We start from the raw sequence: 27,577 nt of genomic DNA, 5'->3' as shown, positions 1-27,577 counted from the left end.
GCAGGACACATGGTGAACCACATCCCCTCAGCAATCCATCAAAATCTACCAGACACCATTGGTCAGATTATTCCCCTAACAACTTGTGGCAGGGCGGAATATCCATAATTCACACCACAGCTCAGGAATATTCATAATTCACACCACAAGTCTTTTATTGTGGACCTTCCACCACCAGAAACAGACCCACCAGAAGGCCCAAGTCCTAAGAGCAGGATCTGGCCTGGAACAACTTCATCTTGATTCAGCTGCCCAAGAATCACTGGCAATAAAAGGTCAAGACATTCTCCTGGTTGCCCCTGGTCAGGATGACGGGGGGTCTCAGGTCCTGCGAGAGGGTTTCCAGCCAAGCCATATAGAGGCTGCTGGGACATCTTCCCTTTCGGCCTATTGGCAGGGTTCTGAAAAAAAAAGGAGGAGAAAGCAGAGAACAACTTGTGTTTGTTAGTTGTAAATACAGCTGGTTTCTTATTTTTATGGCAGGGCCAGAGACCTGTAGTAGCTGGGCGGCAAGAGCTGACAGAAGCTATAGTCCAGACCATCTAGAGGTTTACCAGGTTGGGGACGCAGCTGCTCAGTCTAAATCTGGCCTGCACAACATCTGCTGTGCTGTGCTGAATGCAGCCCACCCTAGCCACGCATCGCAACCCTCCAGGGACCTGAGAGGGGGGACCTGCAAATCCTGCCTGCCAGGACTGCAGTCCCAGGAGAGTTGTCAATGTAAGAAAAACACTAATTTGAATAGTATAGTGCTTGTTATCTGGTGGGTGGGGTTTGTGTGTTTTGCTTCAGAATCAGCCCCTCCCTTCAGTGTGTGTTGCCTCCTGTTGTTGTATTTAGTTTCTCTCATTATGTTATTTTGTTACAGTTTTCTTTATTATTAAGGATTGATTTTGTTAATCCTTCCCCCACCTTCACAACTGTCAAGGCCTTGGAGGCCACCATGCATGGCTGCTTCAGCTTGCTGGGTTGTGCAGGCCTACCCATATCAACACATTTCCAGCCATACTTCTTTGTAAGGTCAACATTTCACAAAGCACTTGCAAAAACTCAGGTTGGTCAGTTGGTTGGTGGCTTGTCTTACTTACATGAAGATGAGGGCTGCATCTCGCGAGTAATCCAGCAAGATTTCGTTCATCCTTACTTGTCGAAGTGACTGAAGGGCAGAAGAGAGAATAGACAGTAAACACAGAGATCAAGGCCACATTTACACCATGCATTTAAAGCTTTGATAGCACTTTAAACAGTCATAAAAAAGGTAAAGGGACCCCTGACCATTAGGTCCAGTCGTGACCGACTCTGGGGTTGCGCGCTCATCTCGGATTATTGGCCGAGGGAGCCGGCGTATAGCTTCCAGGTCATGTGGCCAGCATGACAAAGCCACTTCTGGCAAACCAGAGCAGCACATGGAAACGCCGTTTACCTTCCCGCTGTAGCGGTTCCTATTTATCTACTTGCATTCTGACGTGCTTTCGAACTGCTAGGTTGGCAGGAGCTGGGACCGAGCAACGGGAGCTCACCCCGTCACAGGGATTCGAACCGCCGACCTTCTGATCAGCAAGCCCTAGGCTCAGTGGTTTAACCACAGCGCCACCTGGGTCCTGGTTTCCCTCAAAGGTTCCTGGAAGCTGTGGTTTGTTAAGGGTACTGAGAGTTGTTTGGACACTCCTATTACCTCTCACAGAGCTACATTTCCCAGTGTTCCTTGGGAAGAGGGGCTGGCTGTAAAACCACTCCGATCAATGTGGTTTGTTAAGTGTTGCTGGGAATTGTAACTGTGAGGGGTAAACTACAGTGCCCAGAGTTTGTTGAGGGAATGAATGTGCTATGAATGTGCTTTAAAGGCGCCATGTGCCCACAGCCCAGATGTTGCTGAACTTATACTTCCCCTGACTGTTGGCCATTCCAACTGGGGTTTATTATTGTTTCTTTTTATTTAAAAGCATTGTAAACCACTAAAAAAAAAATCTCTCGGCGGTACAGTGGTCCCACGATTTACATGTAATTTACTTACGTCATTGCAGCTTTGTGCAGGGGAAATAAATAACTGGAAAGTGGGAGTGAGGAGTCAGAAGGAGCCACCCAAGATCTTGCACAACCTTCCCAGAACCCGATAAGCAAGATGAGGGGCTTAAAAAGTTATTTCCCACTGTGGAGCTTTTGGGCCCTCTGTCTTGCTTACCAGGCACTGGGAAGGTTGCACAACCTTACCAGAGCCTGGGAAGGGAGATGGAGGGCAATACCCACTCCAGACAGCAGGTAGGGGTGGTTGCGCAGCTGGGAGGGAGATTCCAGGGGTTTGCTGACTCTACAGAGTTTTGCCTTTGCTCGTGGACCGCCCCCTGCCCCATGTAAGTTGCAGGCCCACTGTATTCAAAAATGCAATATAGAAACAATGAAAGTATAAAAACAGAGATACCGTACAATTTGAAAACCAACAAAACAGTGTTATTAAAAAACAACAACAACAGGAATTCAGTAATAAGATCCAATCTTGTGGGTCAGGGAAAGTCAGAGCAAAAAGAGATGCCTTTATGAGTTGCCTGAAGCAATTGATGGGTGATGCTTCATGAAAGGGAGAGGGAAGAAGGGCATGCTACAATGCAGAAGTCCAGCGCCATCTCGAGGGCCACAGGTCAGCCACCCCTGCATTTGTTTGTTGTGGGGGAGGAAGGGAAAGGAGATTGTTAGCCGCTTTGAGACTCCTTAGGGTAGTGATAAAGCGGGATATCAAATCCAAACTCTTCTTCTTAAAGGCCTTGGGAGGAGACAGCAATTATTTTTCACTTTTTGTGGTGGCAAAGCCCACTCTCTACATGGCCAGCGAGACCCTCAGACCTTAGCTTTATTTTTCGTGACTTCCTCATCGGAAATCTTCCATGGGCAGCCGTGCCTCATCTCATTCACCATCGCCTCATCTTTGAAGCCATCGTTCAGTCTGAATGGGGCGATTAAGTCATCAAATCTCTTCACACTGTCAACAAAACCATGGAGATCTTGTAAGTGACCAGGTGGTATTGTTTCTGCTTGAACCCAAATAGCCCATCTAGGACTCTCTTGCCCGGAGTTGGGGACAAATCTGTCAGTTTCAGTTTCTTATTTTTCCAGGCTTGAGAACATTAGAAGAGTCCTGGTGGATCAGGCCAGTGGCCATCTAGGCCAGCATCCTGTTCTCATAGTGGCCAACCAGATGCCCGAGGGAAGCCTACAAGCAGGACCTGAGCACAAGAGCCCAATCCCCTCCCCTCTAGTTTCCAGCAACTGGGATTCAGAGACAAACTGCCTCCAACAGTGGAGGGAGAAACCTAGTCATTGTGGCTAGTAACCACTGGCAGCCCTATCCTCCATCAAAGCCTTAAGTTTGCCACATTTCCACGTAGTTTAAAAAGTCATATTTATAGCTAATTTTTCAAATGTAAAATGTTAGGTGCCTCTGTTACAAATTATTACACGATCTTTAATGTATATATTGTACAACCACTGCAAAAACTAGGAGGTTATACTATGCATTTAACACAATAATCCTGTATTATTATTATTATTATTTATATAACAAACCTTAAAATTTAAGGAATAAGAAAAAAAACACCCATCAATGTTTAAATAAACAAAATAACAATAAATAAGACAATTGCAGATTATTAAACTGGATGAGCAAGAAGCGACAGTTAAGTCCTGATTTACTGTTCAGGTTGGGGTTTCTGGTTGATGTCGGGAAGAATATGGACCTCGTGAAACCCAAGTCGGAACTTGCTTAACAAGGAGATGATCCTGCAAGAAGAGAAAGAGAACAGTAGTACCTTTTGCAGGGGGAAGGGTTTCCCATGCCCAGTGCACACATTGATTCTTTATATTCTGGGGGTATTCCTCTCATATGAGGAATTTTGCTATACATCTTGGACCGGCCTTCCCCAACCTGGCACCCTCCTGTCATTTCTCCCACAATCTGCTTTTTAATAAATACACATTTTTTGCATTGTTTTAATTCTATAGATAGCCTAATTACTTTTGTAACCATAGCCCAGGCATCCCCAAACTTCGGCCCTCCAGATGTTTTGGACTACAATTCCCATCATCCCTGACCACTGGTCCTGTTAGCTAGGGAACATGGGAGTTGTAGGCCAAAACATCTGGAGGGCCGCAGTTTGGGGATGCCTTTTAGATGCCCCAATGGGAAGCTCGCAAGCAGGGCCTGAGCACTACCACAGCCCTCTCCCAGAGCTCAAGGGGTACAGATCCAACCGAGGGCACAAGCAGTCCTAGACTTACGCCTTGCGCTCTTCATCCATCCTGTTGATCTGCCCTCCGACAAACACCCGGATCTTGCACTTCCCCCACCTCTTCTTGCGCCCAAGGAGGTAAGGGATGAGGAGTGTCAGGCCTGCCAAGTAAGAACACAGAATGGCTCTTCATCAAATAAACATAACTGTGGAGAAAATGGAGTCTGGGAATCCTTCATTTATTTCAGTCTTTTCCAACCTGGCGCCCTAGAGATGTTTTGGACTACAACTTCCATCGTCTCCAGGGCACCAGGTTGGCAAATACTGATTTATATCACACTGTACTTCCAAGACGGAGCTCGTGGTGGCTATAGGCAAGGTTTCCAGGTGGCCTTTCATCTGAGGAGTGGCCAAACCCAAACTAGCTTAGCTTTAGCAAGATTGCTGCATCATGTGCCTCAGATCAGCCCCTGGGACCAAAGAATCATAGAACTGTAGAGTGAGAAGGGACATCAGGAGTCATCTGGTCCACCCCCCCCCCTGCAATGCGACAATCACAGCTAAAGAATCCTTGACAGATGGCCATCCAACCTGTTTTAAAACCTACCATCTTCCGTTCCATTGCTGCACTGCTCTGACCATCAGAAAATTCATCTTAATGTTTAGTTGGAATCTCCTTTTTTTGTTATTTGTACTTTGAATCCATTGGTTCAGGCCCTAGGGGGACTAGGCTAGTCCCCTAAATGTTCCTGGTAAATTAGAGTATTACAGTATTAAAGTGTGTTGCCTCCTTCCTAAAGCCTGGGAAGCTTCTACATGATGCTCACGTGTGCAATATTGGGACATTGTGTGTGTGATGTTTCCCCTTCCATCATCCTCATAAGCTGGTGCCTGTGGCCCTAACTCTACCCTTATGAAAAAATTCACTGCACGCCACTGACCCAGGACCTCAAAAGCAAAAATGGCAGTGATGGGTCCAAGCAGAGGTTTGGACCAGAAGGTGCAATGCTCCTTTGGTACCACAAATCCTTACCTATGTGGGAGAAGGATGCTGAAATTACCTCCATCATCGAAGAGCCAGTAGATGTCAATGGTTTTCTTGCCCTGCTCTATCTGGAAGGCAGTGCTTGCTTGCTGTTCTGCTACCAAGGCATCAGGGTCCACTAGGAATAATCATAAAAAGGATTCCCACTGCATGAGTAAGAGAGTGCCCAGGATTTCAAACTCCACTCACCAAGTGAATTTGCAAGCTTATGAAATCCCTCTTGAGATGCTCCACTTCCCATTCTGTTCATTAGGAAACTTCTTTAAAAAAAACCATCTAATTATATGCAAAAATATGCAAATTATATATTGGGTTGTATCCAACTACATTCTACTTAGAATAGACTTGTCAGAATTAATGTACCTAAGTTAGGCCATCAGTTTCAGTGGGTCTCCTCTGAGTGGGACTATGTATAAGAGAGCAAAGTCCCATGCTGTCATGTATTTCTGCAACATTTTTTACAAGTATTAATATGTAAGTATTTTTATTTATGTGCTGGTTAGTTTAGGAAACCTGGAATATATATATATATATATATATATATATATATATATATATATACACACACACACACACACACATATATATATATATATTATAATGCATATATAATATAATTATACATACTAAACTATGATGGTGCATATAAAATATGAGAATAGTTTGTATTTTTTAGTGTGACTGGTAAATACGCAACTCATTTCTTGTTGAAATCTAGGAGCCAGATGGGAACTGGGGAGGGGAGGTATGTGCCGAGAAACAGAGCATGGAAGTTTTCAGAAAATGCCATCCATAGTCTCACAGGCAGCTCTTATCACATGGTGAAATGTGTTTCAATAATTTTGACATAACACAGACCTTGTAGGAGACAGTAGAACATGATGGCAACTTGGAGCTGATGTTTACATGGGGCTGATGTGGTCCTGACCCAGAGAGTAACCAGATTGGGCGGGGTGGGGGGGTGGGCACAATGCATGTGGGATTGTTTTTGTTTTAAAGGTAAAGGGACCCCTGACTGTTAAGTCCAGTTGAAGACGACTCTGGGGTTGCGGCGCTCATCTCGCTTTACTGGCCGAGGGAACCGACATTTGTCTGCAGTTTCCAGGTCATGTGGCCAGCATGACTAAACCTCTTCTGGCGAACCAGAGCAGCACATGGAAACACTGTTTACCTTCCCACTGGAGTGGTACGTATTTATCTACTTGCACTTTGATGTGCTTTTGGTTGGCAGGTGCAGGGACCAAACAACGGGAGCTCACCCCGTCACAGGGATTTGAACCGCTGACCTTCTGATCAGCAAACCCTAGGGCAGTCTTAACAGAAAAACAAGCACCAGAGGTCACAGAAATGAACCTGCTGGGAACTGACATGTACTTATCACAGGAGGCTCTTCACCGTTCTTCTGTGGATCTTCTGCTGGGTCAAACACAGGGTTAACTAGAGGAAAGAGAACATGCAATGAACACAACGGAGCACTCTTCCTCAGCCTGGTGTCCTCCAGCTGCCCAGGACTACATCTCCCACCAGCCTTAGCTAACACAGCCATGGCTGGGGCTGATGGGAGTTGTAGTCCAAAACATCACGAGGGCATCAAGTTTGGAACAGCTGCTCTGGAGGTTGGCTTGGAGCAGAAGAACACCCTCTCAGCAGCTGGATGGTAACAAGGATTGTGATTCATTTCCTCCTTACACTAGTGAGAAGGACCAAAAGAAGCAAGATCAGATTTATTTGATTTTTGTGTTTGTTCGCCTCACCTCTTGGCCTGGTGCCTAACACTGAACAATGGCTTGTGATGAGCCACTGTTTAACATAATATGCTGAGTGCAGCATATCATCCGGGAAGGGCCTACCTTCCTCATGAGTTAGGATGAAGGAACAGGTCATTGCTTTGCATCTGCTTTGCATGCAAAAGTCTCAGGTTCAATCCCCAGCAGTGTCTCTAATAGGTCTAGGAATTGTCCCCTCTCTGAAATCTTGCAGCGCTATTGCCAGTCATTGTAGACAACACTGAGCTAGATGGACCAATGGTCCGAATGCCAAAGGCAGCTTCCTGTGTTCTGTGCCCCACAGTTCAGTGGTTACAGCATCTGTTTTGCATGCAGAAGGTCCCAGGTTTAATCCTTGGCATTTCCTGGTAGCGCTGGGAGATACACCTGCCTCAAACTCTGGAGAGCTGCTGCCAGGTAATGTGCGGTTCACACGGAGCTAGAGGCTGCCTCCACTGTTCCTAATTGCATCCTTTTAGGCAAATCAACTGAACTTCAGGAAGCCACTGGCCCAGACAGGATGTGGTGGAGGAACTCACTGTGAGACTGCACAAGCCTGGAGATGTTGAGCCCCTCCTTCATCCGCATCATGCACACACCATACTTGAAGTCAAAAGCATCACTGGAAGACAAAACCAAAGGGCTGCCAGAGTCAATGTAAGACAGATCTCAGAAGTCCTGGTTGGAAGCAGCGGTGGCTGGTCTCCATGAAGGCAAATGGGGCACTGCTCACCAACCCACATCTGCCCTGCCTGTCAGCCTCCTCCTCTTCCTTAGCCTCAGTGTTGGTCAAGACCGGAGCCGATTTATAAATGAACATATGAAAAATTTGCCCAAGTCATAAACAGACACATCTGCCCATCCCTGGTGCTAACAGTGGCTACAGACAGCTGCAGCCGCTGGTTCATTTAAATGGATCCCATGCCATAACCCAACTTACTGCAGGATCCCAATGTATTCTTCCACCGTCTGTGGATGGGCAGCCTGCCAATTCTTCTTGTAACCAATCACAAGGACATTGGGCTTCATTCTCCCAAGACCGGAAGCCTTTATCAAAGCAGAGAACAAGGGGGTATCATTACAGACCACACTGACACTCCCTCCCCATTCCTCAAGGAGCTGAACTAAGAACTTGGGTGGAAACAACTGGGTGGGGGGGATTTTCTAGCCAAGTTCTCCATGCCATGCGTAATTTTATAAATTTCTATCTTGTCACCTCCTACTCGCCTTTTCTCTAAACTTAACTCAGGGGTCATCCACACTTGTCCTTTTCCTAGAAACCACAGGTCTGAATGGTTCCCCCCTTCCCCCACTCTTTTCCCAGGGATAACCTGCTCTTTAGTACTAAATCAAAGGAAACGTCAATCCGGAGAAAACTCAAATTGCCATTTGTTCTGATTGAGTGCTAAAGAGCAGTTTCCTCAGGAGAAAGCAGCAGGACAATGCCCTCAGTAATGCCACCAGCATGCCGCATTCTGCCACAAAGTACGGCTGCTGAAAACAAACAGTAAGAAACAACAGTTAATTTGTCCAATGAATACTGAACTTTCACAATAATCGTTTTAAGGATTCTTCAATGTAGCAGTTGTTGTAGACATGGGCTGCCTACTTACCTTCAGCATATCAAGATTTCTTTCTTTTTGTTTGATTTTTACCTGCATAAGAATCTGAACTCCAGTTCTCAGGTCCTCAGCTAAGACATCAGTATAGAAAGACCTGATTTTGCGCTTGGTCAGCCACTTGACGTGGCCTCTGGAGGCAAGACGGAACTCGGACATCATCTGTTTGCCTGGCCCCTGGGAGAAAGCAGAATTAAACAGTGGGAGACCCAAGGGTGGCTGGCTTAAGACAGGCACATCCTTCCTGACTCGCGTGGCCATCAAGTTATCCAAATTGCACTTCTCTAATGTGGCGCCCTCCAGGTGTTTTGGACTACAACTCCCACCATATCTAACTGTTGGCCATGCTGAATGGGGCTGATGGGAGTTAAAGTCCAAGCTGGACACAGAGCCTATGATCAGATCCCATCCCTGGGCTTGTCTCATGGGTGCCACCTGCACCTAGGATCCTATTTCAATCACAAAAGGTGTAAGCCATCCCTCTGAGCATGCACAGAGGCTCCTTCTTATACCAGTGAGAAACCACATGCCTCTTCCTCATGTCTGCAGTTCGAAGAAAGGCCTTCAGAACCCAGGAAGTTTGGGCTAAGGGGTACCTCTGTGTTGTTGCTTTTAAATTTGGCACTTGGCCAGCTTAATAACGCAATCATTTCCCCATTGATCAGCCACCACATCTGCAATTGCTGCACCTCGGGCAGAGAATAAGAGGTAATCTGGAAGCAGAATGCCATCCTGTGATTAACGTGCCCTGCTTTCAAAAAGCAGCTTCTGATCTTTGCCTTGGCAATTAAGCTGCAGCTGGAAGCGATTGCCTTCCATATCTTCCGAGCCTATCATTCAGTCCTGCCTAATTAGCTGGCTATCCTTCCAGGGGGAACAAACAGAATCAAACACAGATTTCATTGTGCTTGATGGGGAAACCAGATTTGCTGCAGCCACTCCAGCATGAACACAGTTGTTTTCTGCCGCGAACACAATGTGTAAAAAGGCAGGTGCTCCAGTCCCTCCGAAACACCTGGAGATGGGAGTTGAGGGCTGGGGGTTACTGCCAGCTTCCCACTGGGCCATTTGGGTGTTCTAGGCATCTACTTGTTGGGGCTGGTGGTGCATAAGCAAGTAGCAGGTTCCACAGGTAGATTGCATGGTCCAGCAGTAAGTAAATCAAACTGAGGAAGCCAGAGCCATCACTTTGACAGGCTCATGCTGGGATTCGATTGGCTTTTGGGGCCTCCTGATTCCTGCTGAGCCAGAATCTGCAGTACCACCCACAGTGCTGTAGCACAGTTGAGATCAGCCCAACTAGCTTACAAATTGACCTGGAGGTCTGAAGTGGCCCAATCTTGGCACCAAGGTCCCTGCTTTGAGACCATGGGTTCTGTATGCTAGCCTTCATACCTCATGGGTTCACTGTAGGTGGTTGGTTCATAGAGAATCAACTGTCTCCCAAAGAGCTCCTAGATGAAAACATTCCTAGCCTGGCGCCTTCAGAAGTATACAATAGGCAGGCAGGCAGATAGATGTCCACAACCCGCAAAGTTGATTCTCCTGTGGTGATAAATACTCACGATCAACACATTCCCACAAATCATCAGGCTCAAGTTTTTGGTGAAAGTGCCCACAAAGTCCACCAGGGCTGGGCGGAAATTGGGAGGGCCAGTCAGCACCAGGCATTGAGGTCTGAGGGAGAAACAATGAGAAGTCATCGGCTGCACTTGGGACCAGATTATCTCTCGGAAGGCTTATTCCCACCTAGTCCTCCAAAGTCGCTGTGATTGGTTTGACTGTGCTGGTTGAGGCCTCCTCTGTTGCTCTTCCCACTGTGTGGAATGAGCTCCCTGTGGAGTTCAGACAAGCACCAACAGTGGAGCGCTTTTTCAGGCAGCTGAAGAGCTCCCTGTTTACCCAACTGCATTCCCTGACTGTTGACATCATTTATTTTGAATTGCTTCCCATAAAACATCCCAAAATAATGTAACAATAAAAAACATCACTAAAAAAAGCACATAAGAATAATTTCAAGTCCAATACAGAACATAAGGACAGCAGAAGAGCCTGCTGGTTTAACTCTACACTGCATGAAGAAGCACTTCTTTTTCTCAGTCCTGAATTTACCTGACATTCAGCTTCACTGCAGGCCCACAGACTAAGATAATAAATAAATAAATACTGGCCTAAAAGGCTTCTTGGAAAAGGAGGATCTTCAATAAGCACCAAGAAGATCGCAGTGTACACTTCCTCACCTATAATTCTTAATGTGGTCATCCACCTCGTTGAGTCCCACAGAATAGTTCAGGGCCATGTTGTAGGAACCGGCTTGCACAGATGAGCCCCAGTTCACCCCTAGAGAGAAACAGCCAAGCAGGATCAGAGCATTTATTTTTGCTTAATGGTAACTGGTGTTCACAGAATCACAGTAGAGTCAGAAGGAACCCTAAGCACCATCTAGTCCAACCCCCTGCACTGCACACATTCCCTTCTGGGCCACATTAGGAAGGTCACATGCCAGTGGTGGGTGGGACCAGAGGCAAAAGTGGGCAGGGCATTAAAAGGGGGGAAGGGGCTTTGACTGGGAGGGGGCGTGTTGCAGGAAGAGTCCTGAGGGCCAGATAAAGAGGTTCGCCCATCCCCGAGGTTCCCCAGTTGCATACCTGGCTTCTTATAGAGAACATATCCGAGCAGGAAGACCACAATTCCAATGGCGATGAGGGCAGCCCACCAGGTCAGCAGGAACATGATGACCACGGACACGATGGCTCCAAAGAGAGCCACCCACTTGCTGTAATAATTGAAGGAGGGCCTCCAACCTGGGTGGACGTGGCAATGAAAGAGAACCGGAATAATTGGCGCTCCAAGCACTGTGCACACACAATCTTCTTGTGCAACTGCCTTGCAGATAATACTGATCTGCCATCCCCAAAGATCAATGGATCTTATATTAGGGGAAACATGGGAACTATTTCTTTGCTGTTGGTGTAATTAAATAGGGCAAAGAACCTAAATACCTGTCATGAGCCTAGATTACCCACACATTCACATTATTATTATTATTATTATTATTATTATTATTATTATTATTATTATTATCTCATCCAGGGCATCCAGCTGATTATTATATTGTTTTTCTCCATGAGGATCTTGGATCAGCTGGTGATAGCAAAGAATGCAAAGTTTCTAGTGACTGTCATTAAAATAAAGGCCCAAAGATGCTCTCTGAGTTTTAATTTGTGTAATTTTTAATTTAGTTTCGCCACTTTATTTGCTCAGTTGTGTTAAGAACATCAGAAGGTCCTGCTGGATCAGGGTCAAGAGGGCCCATTTAGTCCAGCATCCTGTTCTCACAAGGGCAGGATTTGAGTGCAACCTGATTTTTTTTATTATTGTACTTCATATGCAATTTTCAATGCCTGGTAGCTGATGCAGATCAATCTCTCAATCTATCCATTCAGCTACATATATTTGATGCACAATATCCACCATTTAGGACATTGCTGGATAAATTATGTTAGCTTAATGTAAACATGTAATAAAATTTAAATGGGGAAGGGGAGAAAAACCGCAATATGGAAAGGCAGCTGGGCTGCAGAGATGAGCCAAATCAGGCTTCCCAATGTCCAGATTTTGCAGCCCTGCTTGTTCACCACTACACCATCCTGCATTATAAGTGGCTGACAAAGAGGCCATACACCAGCTGAAGGGTTCAGCTCCTGCTCCCAAGTGCATGGCCCACTAACCTGTTTAGATCTGCTAGGAACAGCCTCCCATCCTCAGGACAGTGAGGCTTTGGAAGTGGCCTAGGACCTGACCTGATATGCTACTTTTGATGCTAAGCACCATGAGCCAGAGGTGGTGTGGTGGTGAGAGTGTCCGACTAGGGCCTTGGAGAGCTGGGTTCGAACCCCCACTCAGCCATGAAGCTCATTGGGTGATCTTGGGGCAGCCATTGCCTCTCAGGCTGACCTACCTCACAGGGTTGTGATGTGGACCAGGGAGAACCATGTGTGTCACCTTGAGCTCCTTGGAGAACATGATGGATATAGAGTCAATGAATAGATGAATAAATAGAACCCCTTACCTGGGGAGTTGGTAATGGACGCGTGGAAGCAGCTGAAGTTAATGAGTGCATAGGAGCACAAGAAGAAATTGGAGATGATGGGGGCAATGGCATTCAGTTCAGCTGCAAGGATAGGAGAGAGAAGGAGGGAGGTTCCGTTCATTTGTGCAATTTATTCAAAGCACAGAATCAGGTGTTTGTAGGGTAGTTGTTATTTATTCAATCATAACATTGAGGACTTTCAACACAGAATTAAAGACAGAATTAAACACAGAATTAAAGCGGGTGGCGCTGTGGGTTAAACCACTGAGCCTAGGGCTTGCCAATCCCTGCGACAGGGTGAGCTCCTGTTGCTCGGTCCCAGCTCCTGCCAACCTAGCAGTTCGAAAGCATGAAGTGCAAGGGTGTTTCCGTGTGCTGCTCTGGTTCGCCAGAAGCGTCTCTGTCATGCTGGCCACATGACCTGGAAGCTGTACGCCGGCTCCCTTGGCCAATAAAGTGAAATGAGCGCCGTAACCCCAGAGTCGGCCACGACTGAACCTAATGGTCAAGGGTCCCTTTACCTTTACCCTTATTGCCATTGTTTGCCCCACCCTGAGTCAAATTAGACTCTGCCCCTCCCCCACTTCATGACCCCTGAATTACTTACCAATAAGAATGAAGCAAATCGCAATGACGTACGTCAGCATGTAACCCCTGATAGGTTCGTTGTTTTTTCCATAACCCTTCCCAAAAAAGCCAATGACGGGGTAGAGCTGGTCCTTACAAAGGCACTGTTGGGGAGATGCAAAATGGCTATTTGTGACAAGGTTTCGAGCTATCAGGGACATCCCCAGAAATGTCAAGGTTTAAACTGGAGGCAGTTCTCCCTGTCCTTCACATCCTGAGGTTAGTGGGGCGATGACTGGAGAGGGGGGGGCTTCTCAGTGATGGCACTGGAATTATGGAATTCCATTCCTAAACACATGTACCTGGCACTCTCATCAATGTCTTTTTGTTATCAGGTGAAATCATTGCTGTTCTCTCAGACTTTTCATGAAATTTAGCTTCCATTTTGTTTGAGTAGCTTCTGGTTTGGTATGAATCCATTTTGGGGGGCCTGCTGCTGTTTTCTTTCTAATTAATTTTATTCTCTAAATAAATTTTATTTGATACAAGTGTCAATAGTCCATATAAAATCTATCTTTCTAGAAGATAAAATACATTTACAACAGGCAGAATATTAACCTCTATGTGGGGTTTAACTGTTCAAATGGATTATGACCCACTGCCTGTCATTTATAAAAGGACTGGGCCCTGTATTTCATTAACATGCTCATCATCATTTTTAGAGCAGTTTTACCCAACGAAATGTATCATAGCTTGACGTATCACAATCTTATCTTAAAGTCAGCTTCAGAGCATCCCAAGGAAGATGTGGAGTCATCTTCTTTTACTGATGGGGGAAATAAGGCTGGTGGTTTTTCACACTTTGTGGACAGTTGTGGTCATTTGCGTTCAGATTCAGAGCACATTCCTGCAGGCCCAAGCTCAGCCCCAAAGTAGTCAGATCCTAGCACCGTGGCCTGGCTTTTGGCTGGCAGGGGAATCCAAATTTCCTGGTTAGCTGAGCGGTCCCACTTGTCCCTGTCTCTCACCTGGAAGACTTTGGGGGCTGACACAAGGCAGGCCAGAGCGGAGGAGAGGGTGGCCCCAAAGATCCCAGCTGTGATTAGTGGTGCAAAGCCAGATACCATGCTCATGCTCTGCAAGGAAACACAACAGATCACATATGCACTGTGGATGATGCAGCCTGGACTTCAAAAACTAAGAGAAACAGTCCAATCTATCTGTGCAGCAGCCCAGGCCCCAGGGTCACAGCCAGCCCAGAGGCACAGCCCAAACCTAGGTCATGGGCTCTGGAGCCCAAGACACCCCAGAGCAGCACCTGTGAAGTCTGTCTCCTCTAAGCCTACACCCCCCCCCCGAGGAACCAATCCCCTCCACGCCAGTGACCCATGTTCCCAGCTCACCACATCAGTGCATGTAATGCACACAAAAGGACTTATTAGAAAGGAGGATACTCCAGTCCAGAGACTAGCCTCTTTCAGTTCCAGCCCCCAGAAACACAAAAGCCACCACTGGTTCATTCTCCAATGTGATCAGAGCAAGGGCTCTCTTGGAACTGTCCTTGGTGCTGCAACTACCAACCTGTGTGGTTCCCCATGGGCTCTGCCAAAACCAGGATAGGACACCTTGGCTTTTTCTCACAGGCCAGCATGTGTGTGTGTGTGTGTGTGTGTGTGTGTACCACTTGGCACTTGTCATGGCCCCCACCCAATCAGGGGGTCCCGCTCTTGAGCCTCTTTACTGTTGCTGCCTTGCCATTGGAAGTTATTAAGTTGGAAGTTTGGGTGGCCATCTGTCAAGGATTCTCTAAATGTGGTTCCTGGATTGCAGAGGGTTGTACTAGATGCCCTTGGGGTCCCTTCCATCTCTGTGGTTCTGTGATTCTAGGGTTCATCTCCTTACATGCAGGCCCTTGATCAGAGCAAGGAGAAGAAGCATCCTCCACTTTCCACAACCTCTCCCCCTGGGCAGGAGTTCAGTCTGGGCCCAGGGGAAGTGGGAAAGGGAATGGGCACTGGTGACACTGGAAGGAGGAAGAGCCGATCAGAGAGGGCAACTTGCACAAGCCCTTCTCCTCCCCAATCTGAAGTTAGGAGGAAGGGAGCTCAGCTGCTCACAGGCACCAAGTTGGTGAAGACTGGGCTTCATGGGCTAATATAAGGCAGATTGGTGGATTATTCAGGGATGCTAAACCAGCCTCCCTGCATCATGCCTCCCCATTGTCGAAGGCAGCTGGCTTTGTCCCCAACCCAGTCTGGAGATCTCTTCATAGCAGAGAAGCCATCAGTAGTCATGCAATCATAAAACTGTAGAGTTGGAAGGGACCCAAACTACCATCTAGTCCAAATCCTGCAATGAAGGAATCATAGCTAAGCGATGGACCCAGCCATCATGCCCATGGTTGATCAGAGATTGCAACCCATCTGGTAGGGTTGGATCCTGGGCTGCAATAGATTTAAACGGAAGAAGGCAGTGTCTTTGTCCCCCTTCCAAGTACTGTATCCCCAAGGCCCAGGTATCAAATAAAAAACATCCCTCCCCATGGCAGTACGGCTGATAATACCTGGTAGAAATTGATAAGCCCAAAGTTACAGGTGTGGCTCTGAGCACACTCCGTGAAGTTCCAGCCCAAGTTGCAAGCGATCCCTTCACAGCCCACAGAGCCAACAGAGACGGTGTCATTCACATTTCCAGAGGCATCCCGGACCACACACGCCCCTAGGAAAGGGACCGTGATAATTTAGCATCATTTCTTACAGCTTTCCTCCACAACGTGGGCTCTTAATTTCAAAGACCCATGAGCCACTCTAAGCAGAAGGGGGCAAATTTCAGGCTGCTTGGATCTCACCAGAGTCCCAAACCAGTTAGAGACCTTGGCAAATTAAGCAATGTATAAGGTAAAGGTAAAGGGACCCCTGACCATTAGGTCCAGTCGTGACCGACTCTGGAGTTGCGCGCTCATCTCGCATTATTGGCCGAGGGAGCCGGCGTATAGCTTCCAGGTCATGTGGCCAGCATGACAAAGCCACTTCTGGTGAACCAGAGCAGCACATGGAAACGCCGTTTACCTTCCCGCTGTAGCGGTTCCTATTTATCTACTTGCATTTTGATGTGCTTTCGAACTGCTTGGTTGGCAGGAAGCAATGTATAAATCCTGTTAAATAAACCATATAATGTTCAATCCACATTTGCAAGGATTTAATTCTTCGGGCCAGCTGTGCCTACACTTTTGAATTCTCTGCCCTTTGGTACTGGGCAGGTGCCTTTGCTACTCTCTTTATGACAACGGCTGAAATTTTTTTTTCTTTAACCAAGCCTACTCAGATATGTAAATTTGACATGCATTTTAATATGCAATTTTATTTTATCATGTGTATTATTAAAACTGCTGATTCTATTTTGAAATGTTTTAAATATCTGATTTTCACGTATCCAGCTAAGTTCTATCCAGAGCAGACCCACTGAAATTAGTTAATTCTGTTCATTGGAATTAGTTAATTCTGTTCATTAATAATAATAATAATAATGACCATTACCTACCAATAGTTGCAGATATAACCAGATATGACACAGTCGTCCAGAAAATAGCCATGAGGGTCCCTTTAGGAATTGCCACGGCAGGATCCTACCCAAGAGAATAAATGAGATTTAGCATCCTACCCAAGAGAATAAATGAGATTTAGGTAAATGCCTTCCATATGCATCACGGCATTAACCAGTAATTGTGATACTTCTAGGGGCTCACCAACCTTGCCTGCCTCACCCTGTTGCCAACCTCTACACCTCACCCAAACATCTCAACCCCCCTCCTCCTTCAACTTCTCCCTTTTGCTCACCTGTGCCTCTCCATCACTCACCTGCCTACCTGGGCCACTGGCTCACTCACTTAAGACTTACCCACACTTTACCTTTCCTCTGTGCTTTCCAGGCAGGGCCCATGCTTCAAAGCTCCATTTTTCAAGCACTCATTTTCTTCTTCTTTTGCTTTGGAGCTTTCCCCGTGAAAACCTTCTCTTTAACACTGAATAGGAGCAAACAGCAATCTGCAGAAAACCTGAATCACTGTTTGTTGCGCTTCAGGGTGAAATAAAAAAGGGGCACTAGGACATGGAGCTTTAAAGTGCGGACCTGTGCCTGGAAAGTGCGAGGCAAAACGTAAGTGTGGATGAGCCCCTACCCTGTTTCTCATATTTTAAGACATACCCATAAAATAAGCCATAGCAGGATTTTTAAGCATTCAAGGAATATAAGCCATACCCCGAAAATAAGACATAGTGATAGGCACAGCAGCAATGCCGGCCGCAGCAGGAGGAGGAGGAAAAAAATAAGACATCCCTTGAAAATAAGCCATAGTGTGTTTTTTTGAGGAAAAAATAAATATAAGACATGTCTTATAATATGAGAAACACGGTACTCTGCCTGCCTCCTCACTTGCTCCTCCTGCTTGCCTGTGGCTGCAGTGAGGTTTAATGGAGGTGGGCAGGCGCCCCAGAGACTGGTTTGCCAAACTGCTGTCGGAAGCAACTCCCCCCTCAATTAAACAGCTCACCCGGGTTACCTGCCACTCAGACTCCTTACACACTTGCCTGCTGTTCTGTTGTCATGCTGGAGTTTGTGTTTGGTAAACTGCAGCGTTATGACACTTTACATTTCTATGTATATAGGAACACACACAAACACACATATAGTTTTGCATAGAACTGCATGGGCTTTGCCTTCTCCCAAATGAAACATGGGTGGAAGGAAAGAAGATAGGCAACTTTTCATGCTTAGCTGTAATAAGTCATCCCTTACTGAAAAAGAGAGAGAGATAGAAATATATTTATGGAATGAAAGGCTCGTCCCTCTGCATCCCCAACAGGCTATATGTAGGAAGAGGCTAGAATGAGACCCACCAAACCCTCTGCCCCAGAATTGCTCGCACCAACTATCGCCCTGGGCTATGTTTCCCAAAGGAGGCTGCTGACTCCAGCACCCCACCTCCTGGCCCCCTGGGCTTCAGCAGCCAGACCCGCCTACCTTCAAATCACCTGAAATGTTGGCTCCTGCCAAGATGCCAGTGGCTGATGGGAAAAAGATGGAAAACAAACCAAAGAAACTGCCATCAGGCCCGCGCCAGTTTGGCACAAAGTTCTGCGCAAAGATGTCCGCTGGAAAAGAGAAGGTTTTTGTCACGTGTGTGCTTGCGTATGCAAACTTTACATCTGATGATCAATCCAATTGGGAGAGGGCAATTTCCATCTCCCTCAGGGCACTGGACTGGGTGGAGAGATGTAAACCTCTCTGGTCACTCCAACATCATTTCAACTTTATTATTATTATTATTATTATTATTATTATTATTATTATTATTATTACTACTACTATTATTCTACCACAACTACCGGAACTTTAATCTGACCCAGCTGGGCTCATCTTATGTTTTGAGGATTGAATACACTCCTTGGGTGAGAGAACCAAACTCAAATGTTCCTGTTGTTATTATTTAAAACAAATAATCTAGCTTAGCTTGTTGACTTGCTAGTCACAAACACAACTTCAGCCCTGTCTCTTTCTTATTTATTTATTTATTTATTTAGAGCTACTTTACATGTTGCTTAAACACCAGAATAGGGAGGTGCCTTACACTGAGTTGGACCATTGGTCCATCTAGCTCAATGTCGTCTACACGGACTGGCAGGGTCTCTCCAGGATTTCAGGCAGGCAGTCTTTCCCAGGACCACCTAGAGATGCCACTGGGGATGGAACTCAGGGCTTTCCACATGTAAAGCAGATGCTGTCCTGATGGGTTATGGCCCTTCTGCATCATTTCCAATCACCAGTGTTTCCTTACACCAACTTAGTTCTTCTGGAGTTCTTCAGTTTATGAACAGTCCTCTCTTCCCTCGGCCACTCATGCCAGCATCTTACCCCTGTAACTGAAGAATCCTTTGGCTTGTTTCTCCTCACTGGCTGGAATGATGGTTCCCACAAGGTAGTTTACAAAGGAGATCATGATGACAAAGAAGAAAAGAACCTGTGCCTGCAAAGACCAAGCAAATCCATTGTGACAATGACAACCCTACCGGGAACCGAGTGTCCCCGTACTAGGTACCTTTCAACACAAGGAGACCATCTTCAGGCAGTGTGTTTGGTCTTTTAAGAGACCCTGGTTCTCCAAAAGTGGAGGAGCCTAATAGAGGCGGGTTGGAGGCAGAGCCTCCCAAGACCTCAGTCTACTCCCAGCCCCTTGGAGCTCTCCGTAGTGCTGGGATCACTGACCTGCCTTGCCCCCCTTGGGTTGCTCCTTGTGACCAGAATAGGGCTCTCTCCCCATTAGCCACACCTGCCCCTGTCCCAGGCCTTCTAAAAAAACAAATACATGCATAATAAAGCTCTTACCTTGGCTTCCCACTCCATCCCAGCCAAAGAAATGCCAAGCAATACGGTCACTGTGATGACCCCAATGATGCGAATGTCATTTGTGGGATCAACCATGGTTGAGTGGTGCTCCTTGGGAAGAAAAAAACACCCAACAGTCAGTGCTCACAGGGCACATCAGAATGAGTGCACTGGGGACTCAAGGCACAATCTGGGGAAAGGAGTGATATAGAGAAGTATACAGGGTTGGAAAGGGGCCGTAGATCAGCAGCAGAAAAAGTACTTTGTAGGCAGAAGGCTCTAGATTCAATCTCTGGCATCTCCATTTCAGGATGCCCTTTCTTCTGCCATACATGAAGCATCATACATCACTTGCTCCAGATGTCTTGCAAAGACATACAATTTTGCCCAGGCTTTCCTTGACCCATCAGATCAGAAACTGTTATTAATGGATTCCTGCCATTATACGTATTTATGCTACTGTTTCACTTGTATACTGCATCTCTGTTTTCGCGATCCCGTTTTCTCAATATTGAGTCATTTAAAAATCATTTAAAGTAAATAACTAAATGCCACCTAAAAGTGCCAGAAATCTGGAACAGGCAATGCCAGAGCAGAAAGAACATGGCTCAATAATACGCCTTCTTAGTGGTGGTGACCTGGTTAACGTGAAATGTCCACCCAAGAGAGGCTAGCTTGGCACCTTCTTTATGGCATTTTCTGTGCCAGGTGAAGACCTTTTCATTCAACTGGTTATTTTATTTTATTTTTAAACACAAACTGCTGGACCCCAACTCCCATAGGTCCCAGTCAGCATGGGCAATGGTCAGAGAAGAAAGGAGTTGTGATATGGCAGCTTCCCATCTGCAGAGAAAAGCTTGCATTTAGACTAGGAAGATCTCTAGTTAAAAGATCAGCGCTGACTAATCTACCCCACAGTGTAAGTGTGCTCAAGACTTCACACAGCTGTGTCATTTTGCCCCCAATAATTGGCTCAGAGTGGGTTTTGAATCCTTGGCCTGAAAATCAATCCTTTTTAGCTGCAATGTCTGAACACAGTTAAAGAAGTTCTTATTTGAGGACCATTTTAATTTAAAAAACAGGTAGAATCTGTTCTGATTCAACCTATAAATTCTGATGCCAACCTTTCATGGTCTGGGGAAACTCCTAGACTCTCCCGTTGCTGGGAGCTCTGGTGGCTTCAGTGGTGCTCAGTGCCTGTTTTCAGCTCTGGATGTTCCTGGGGCAGCCTGCTCACACAGATCTATGGGCCAGTAACCTATCGCTTAGAGCCTTAGGCTATGGCATTGTGCTCTCTGTGGAGCTATCCTTATTTATTTTATTATTGCATTTAAACTGCGCCTTTCCACCAAGGAGCTCAAGGTGGCGTACATGGTTCTCCCCCTCCTCATTTTTAATCTTCACAGCAACCCTGTGTCACCCAGTGGGCTTCATGGCTGAGTGAGGATTCAAACTCTGGTGTCCCAGGTCCTGCTCCAACACTCTAACCACTGCACCAGGCTTCCTCTTGCTGTCCTTGATGATGGTTCAAAGATTGCAGAGATTCCCCCATAGCCTGCTGGCAGCAGTCGCCCTGGCTTACCTGCATCAGGTCACGCACAGTCTCTGCAAAGCCCACCGTGTGCATGGCCACAGCCACCGCGTTGGCAAAGGCAAAGATGAGGCCAATGGAGCCTCCCAGCTCAGGCCCAAGGCTTCGTGAAATAAGGAAGTAAGTCCCACCTGAGATATGGGAACACAAGGATCATCACACAGGCTTGTATAGCTCACCTACTGCAAATTATATATTTAATCTTATTGCATTGATATCCCACTTTCCCCTTCAAGAATCTCAAGGTGGCATGCAAGTTGGTTCTCCTCTTCCTCATATAATCCCCACAACAACCCCACGAGGTCAGTGAGGCTGACTGGCTCAAGGTCACCCAGTGACCTTCATGGGCCAAGTGGGAATTTGAACCCTAGTCTCTCATGACCTAGTCTAGCATCCTAACCACTGCACCACACTGGTGCCCAGGAATTGGGCAGGCATAGAATCATATAATTGTAGAGTTGGAAGGGACCCATATGGTCATCTAGTTCTGAGCCCCTGCTCAGATCCCTCCTCCTGGGAGTGGTTTGGTGGGTTTTAAGTTGGCTGGTGAGAAATGTCAGAAAATTGTGGACCCCCTGGATCTGTCAGTCTCTTGAGTGGAGAACCTTCCTAGGTGGCAAAGTCATTTTGTCCACCTCTGCAAACGCCTCCCATCCCTCTTAAGCCTCAGCCATGCTTGGGCCAGCAATGGGTCCCCCCGCCCCCACACACCTCGAGGAAGTCTCATCTGGTTCTGATAGAAGAAGCTGGAGGGACATTGTTCGTTTGTTTAAAAAAATGATGAGACTTGTCTATGTGAAGTAGAGATTCAATGCGCGCGCGCACACACACACTCGCCAATCCAACCCATGCAACTTTGTCAATATTTCCACAGGTAATGTGCAAAACACTACCTGATTTAACTTTGCCATTGGTGGAGATGGCTGAGATTGACAGCCCTGTGACGGTGGTCACTGTCACAGAAAGCAGGATGATCACCCAAGTCAGTGCTGTGAAGAAAAGTAGTTGTTTTGGATTATACTGCTTAAGGCCATGGCTGGATTCCCACAGAGGGGTTCCACAACTTAGGAGCTCTCAAAGGAAACGTCCTCTATTGGGCTGCCACCTCTCCAACTGCTGAGGCTGGAAGTGTGGATAAGCCCTCATGTATGTACGAAGATATATGTTTGTCTCAACCATGCAGTAAGAGAAGTATTCAACAGGACTTACCTATTCCAGCTTGCGCAGTGATCCAAGGCAGCCGCAGGTACAGAATCACACCCCAGATATTAAGCATGCAACGGATCTGGAAAGTAATGGGAGCCACAATTGGTAACTGGGAAGAATAAATGAAGCATGTAGGCAACTCAGGGCCAGTGAGGAGGACCAGAGACCTAGAATCTTTTGATCTGGTCATTTAAAACCTGTGAGAGCCAGTACCCTGACACCTCTGCGTCTGCGCAGGCATCCCCAAACTGTGGCCCTCCAGATATTTTGGCCTACAACTCCCACGATCCCTAGCTAACAGGACTAGTGGTCAGGGATTATGGGAATTGTAGTCCAAAACACCCAGAGGGCCGAAGTTTGGGGATGTCTGGCTTATAGCATCAGAAGAACAATATGGTCAAGTCTTCCCTGGACTGTACCATTTCAGACTGAAGGTTGCGCATGTGTGGGTGGGTGCACATGTTTAAATATTTCCTTCTTTCAAAAGATACCTACTGCCTGAAGTGCACTAGTCAGAAAAGGAGCACTGGGACCCCTGGCATAGGCGACAAGATTTGTCTGGTGAAGGAACATGTGACAAGGGGTGTCTGGAAGGAAGATGGTTCCCTGCACCTTGCTTGTGGCCTGGCAATTCAGCTGTAACTCCTACATCGTAGAGCGTTGCTCTAGGTGGCCCTTGGGGTCCCTTCGAACTCTACAGTTCTATGATTCCATGAACCCCCTTTGCCATTCATCCAAGAGAACTCTTGAGTGATTGGTTGATACCATGATTTATAGCAAGGAGTAACAAGGCTTTTTTCAGACTAAGGGCCATACTCCTACCTGCGCAGCCTTCCAGGGGCCACCTGTCAAGGAGGCCAGAGGTAAAAGCAGGCAGAGCAACAAATGCACTTTCTACCTTTGTACAGTAGCCTAGCTTCTCCTCACTCATATGCTTCTCTCTCTCCTCCATCCAGACAACTCGGAGGCATGATCACTCAGAAGCTGGCTGAAATAAAATGGGGTTCCCTTAAAAACAAGTAGAGAGGGGGCCATACATATCTTCCTGGGAAGAGAATTCCAAAGGGGATGGAGCCACTACAGAAAAGGCCCTGGCCCAGGACATCCAGGAGGGGAACTAAGCAACAGTACTCACCATCACCCCCTTAACCCACCCAAAACGGACAGGTTCCTCCTGAGGCTTTGCATCCCCCTCACCAGCCTCCTCCTCGGTTCCTTCTTCGGAAAATATGATATCCCTGTGGAGCTCATACGCTGGCGGGTGGAGATGGCTACTTTCTTGCTGGAACAAAACAACAACAACAACTGATGGCAATCAGACTGCAAAATTGGGGGCAGGAGGAAAGCGAGAAAAGTTATGGGATAAAGAGACACCTGAGGTACAGAACATTCTGTCTCAGCCAGCAAGGACAATGCAGAGGTCATCAGAACTGGGTGGCTGAGGAGTATGGCTCTATTGGTACATAGTGGACAGTCTGGCCATGACCTGGTTGTGTCCAGAACCCAAATGGCTGCTGCATGAACTGGCTTTGCCCTGCTTGTGCAGAATGAGGCCCACTCCAGGCTTGAGGGGGACCTGGGAAAATGACCGCCTCAGGGTTCCCTCAGCCAGCGGCAGGGAAACCTTTTCAGCCTGAGGGCCACGTTCCTTCCTGGGCAACCTTCTGAGGGGAAAGTGAGCGGAACAACAAATGAAACTTTTCCCTTTATGCCACAGTTTCTACAAACCTTTATCTATCCACCATCCAGACAAGTGAGAAGGCATTATTAGAGTCCAGCTTAGGATGTGATACAGGGCCAGTAAGGGACATGACCTGGGGAGTGTTCCAAGGGCCAGGTAGAGAGGCCTGGAGGGCCACATTTGGCCCCTCAGCATGAAGTTCTCCAGGCCTGTCCTACATTAGTGAAGCCTGGTTGACTGTGGTGACGGTGGACAGCAGGGTTGCAAGCAGACCTCGGCAGCAGAATCTAGCCACCATTTTTATTTCCCACAATGTCCCTGATGTGGAACTTCTCCTGGCCATTGTGGAAAATAATTATTGTTGTTGTTTTGCTAGATCAGCCACCTGGTCCTGCTCAGGGCACCAGGCTTGATGCTGACACTCACGCTGATTCAGAAAGCTGGTTCAGTTTCTTGCACCTGCCTGAAAGCATGTTAAAATCTCCCACAAGTCTAGGCCCTGCTCTTCTTAGCTATGGCTCCTCTCAGCTCCTGCCAGAACATATTAGGGGTACCAGGCTGGAGAAGGCTGGCATAGAAAATATGATGCCACATTAAACCAGGGGTCACAAGGCTCTGGGACATCCACTGCACCTCTGGGAGATCAGCCATGAAAAAAACATATTGACACTGGGGGAGGAAAGTTCTCTGCACATGCTCAGAGGCATCACCTTCTTTCTCATGTTCACAGATTTAATTTGATATTGAAAACAGATGTCAAGGATTCTCCACAATCTTGCCCTTTTGAATTTATGGAATGATAAAAAAGCAATTTCCATGGAAGGTCTTACATGGATGCTTTGGCCCAGAGCCAAAGACCTTTAGGACTTAAACCTCTTATTGTGGCAGCAGAGAAAATAACACACAAATTATGCATTTCTAAGGATAAGGAAGACCCAGAACATTTCTACACTGTTTGGTGGGATCTCACTGCTTATGTGTCAAATTCAGATATACAAAACTCTCTTCCCCCACCAAATTGCAAAATCTGGCTTTCCTGATGTGTTTTTCTGCTTTTATTTTTTCTAATTATCTGTTCTCTGTTTATTTGGGGAATGCAACTTTCTGCTCCTCTGTTTTGTAACTGATTATTTTTTTGTTTATGCTGTTGATTTTGTATTTTCAAAAACTTTATTTGAAGAAAAAGAAAAAGAAAATAGAAGTTGGATCTGTGCCCTGACCTGCCGTCTCAAATGAATGTGTGATCAGACTGTCAGGCGGAAAACTCGATCCAAGCGTGCAGATGTCAAAAGAGCACAAAGATGGGGCTATTTTCATGACACTTCTCTATATGCATTTTTTAAAATGCAATGAGAAAAATAGCTCCATGACCTTATTTTTATTTTTAAAATATCCATGGCTCTTGGCCTGTATTGCTTATTTCCATAAGAGCTTGTGGGGAAAGGCAGAAAAAAGAAATCAGAGTTGCTAAAGACCTTAAGAGTCCCCCAGGGAAGAGACATTCTGAGCTACTCATCCTCAACCACTGTTGAGGTTAGCTCAATTGGTTAGAATGTGGAGCTGATAACACCAACATCGTGGGTTCGATCCCCATATGGGCCACCTGCATATTCCTACATGGCAGAGCTTGGACTAGATGAACCTTGGGATACTTTCCAACTCTACAATTCAATGATTCTGTGATCCAAGTAATGCAAATCAGGAAAAGTGCCCAAAGACCAACGAGGCTTTCTTCCAGCTGGGAAAGAATGTGGGGCAAGATTCAATGCTTTGTCCCCTGGCTCAAGACCTGATGGAGATTGTGATCAGGCAGGGACAGACCTGGAAAGAACAGTGGTTAGAGCACCTGCTTTGCATGCAAAAGGTCCCAAGAGGAATCCCTGGTGGCAGGAGAAACCCCTGACTGAGCTGGATATACTGAGACAGATACATTCATGATTATAAGGCAGCTTCCTATGTTCGTGACTCTGTGCAACAGGCATTCTGGCTTCAATTTACCTTGAGGAATGAGTGTAGATCGGACAAGGTAGGTCTGGTCTTCTTGGCTTCACCGGAGACTTTTGTGTTGGCATAGTTTTCGTAAGTGGGGACAACTTCGATGGTGTTGTAGCCAAAGGTCCGCATGTAGAAAGTGTTGTTGTGGGTGAGGTGGCTGGCTTGGGCAGCATCGTAGGCAACCGTGTCCGCCTGGCCATAATGAGGCCTGCCTCTGTCCTCGGTGCTGATCAGGGTGCTGATGGTGAACCTGCCGTTGGAGTTTGCCGGGTCGGCAGTCCGTTCCATCACCTGCGATTCAGCCATTTCATGGCCCTCTGCTCTCCGTTTTGCCTCTCCTTCAACTCACAGGCAAGGGATGGTGCAGATTTTGAGCATATACTGCAACATCTAGGGGGGCATGGAAACTTTATACCCCGTGAAACCAGAAAAAACTGGCAGACCTCCTGCTCAGTTAACTCTTAACAGAGGGAAGTAATTGGCTCAAACCATCCTGAGCTGGTTGTTGAAAAGAGTAGCCTGGAGGGATGGCTAAAGACTTGCTCGCCAACTCGCATTCTAGATCAAGTCTATGATAACAGATTTTGAATTAAGTCCTGAGGACAGATCAGCTAAAAATACAGTATTGGTGGGAGGCTGGAATGGAGATACTTTTCTGATTCATTCTGTTTGGGTACATTGTGTTTCCTTTATAATTGGGTCAGGCAAGGCATGTCCTTGGAGGAAAGAGAAGAGGGTCTCTTCCAGTTGACCTCCTGGCTGAGTGTTTATCCTGATTTCCTTGCACAAAGCTTACCATAGAGGCTTATTAAGCATTTGCCCTGATTTGTTTGCAGGGAGGTTATACAGTATGTCTTCCTGTCAATTGACCATTATCTCACTTTTGGGTTGTTGTTGTGCATTTTCCCATCACTTTCCTAATCACAAATGTCTGTTTTTAAAAGGGGGTTATTGTGGCAAAGCTCTTAAATTCACTTTATGCCACAGATAAAAGAGTCACTGACCCATTTCATTGCAAATTATTTGACTACAGATGGAAAGGAAGTGTCATAAGGCAGATAAGATCAGAACAGCCAAGAAATGATTTTTACCTAAGGAGATGCAGAAAGCCTTAGATCTTGCAACATTAATATGAGAAAAGTTAAGATTAATGGAAGGAAAGAAACAACAAACAAGCAAATGGTCTTTATTTGTTCACTATTGAAATTTTTAATAAAAACACAATAATTAACATGAAAAGTTTCAGCAACATTTTAATATTGTGATATGATTAATTCTGATAAAGAACAACTAGACAAGTCAGTTTCATTGTTGCCTGGTAGATTGGGCCTAGAGTGGAGAGACCTGGGTTCAGATCCATACTCAGCCATGAAGTACACTGGGTGACTTTGTACTGGCTACCGTTTCTCAGCC

General features: G+C 46.4%; 1 protein-coding gene across 4 annotated transcripts; it reads right to left on the bottom strand.

The window, feature by feature from the left end:
• Window positions 1-259: 259 nt before the first annotated feature.
• On the bottom strand, window positions 260-26,416 carry SLC12A3 (solute carrier family 12 member 3). Of its 4 annotated transcripts, none has more exons than XM_060276523.1 (27): window positions 26,168-26,416; window positions 24,133-24,140; window positions 23,624-23,759; window positions 22,492-22,567; window positions 22,176-22,271; window positions 21,274-21,413; window positions 19,692-19,802; window positions 19,221-19,332; window positions 18,330-18,460; window positions 16,851-16,935; window positions 15,874-16,028; window positions 14,339-14,446; window positions 13,351-13,474; window positions 12,723-12,824; window positions 11,299-11,454; window positions 10,891-10,990; window positions 10,216-10,327; window positions 8,687-8,827; window positions 7,972-8,078; window positions 7,571-7,653; window positions 6,634-6,702; window positions 5,282-5,383; window positions 4,270-4,381; window positions 3,685-3,771; window positions 2,839-2,974; window positions 1,089-1,156; window positions 260-401 (listed from the first exon to the last, which is right to left on the bottom strand). In XM_060276523.1, the coding sequence occupies exons 1-27, from the start codon at window positions 26,291-26,293 to the stop codon at window positions 260-262; spliced, it is 2,925 nt and encodes a 974-aa protein (XP_060132506.1). In that variant the 5' UTR covers window positions 26,294-26,416. The 4 variants fall into 4 exon arrangements, with proteins under 4 accessions (XP_060132506.1, XP_060132507.1, XP_034974852.2 ...); XM_060276524.1 differs by having other exon boundaries at window positions 6,640-6,702; XM_035118961.2 differs by lacking the exon at window positions 24,133-24,140 and having other exon boundaries at window positions 23,624-23,770.
• Window positions 26,417-27,577: the final 1,161 nt, after the last annotated feature.

The sequence above is a fragment of the Zootoca vivipara genome, chromosome 6 (assembly GCF_963506605.1).
Source record: "Zootoca vivipara chromosome 6, rZooViv1.1, whole genome shotgun sequence".
NCBI lineage: Eukaryota > Metazoa > Chordata > Lepidosauria > Squamata > Lacertidae > Zootoca > Zootoca vivipara.
The sequence above is the reverse complement of the archived record's forward strand: the minus strand, read 5'-3'. Positions and strand labels throughout refer to the sequence as shown.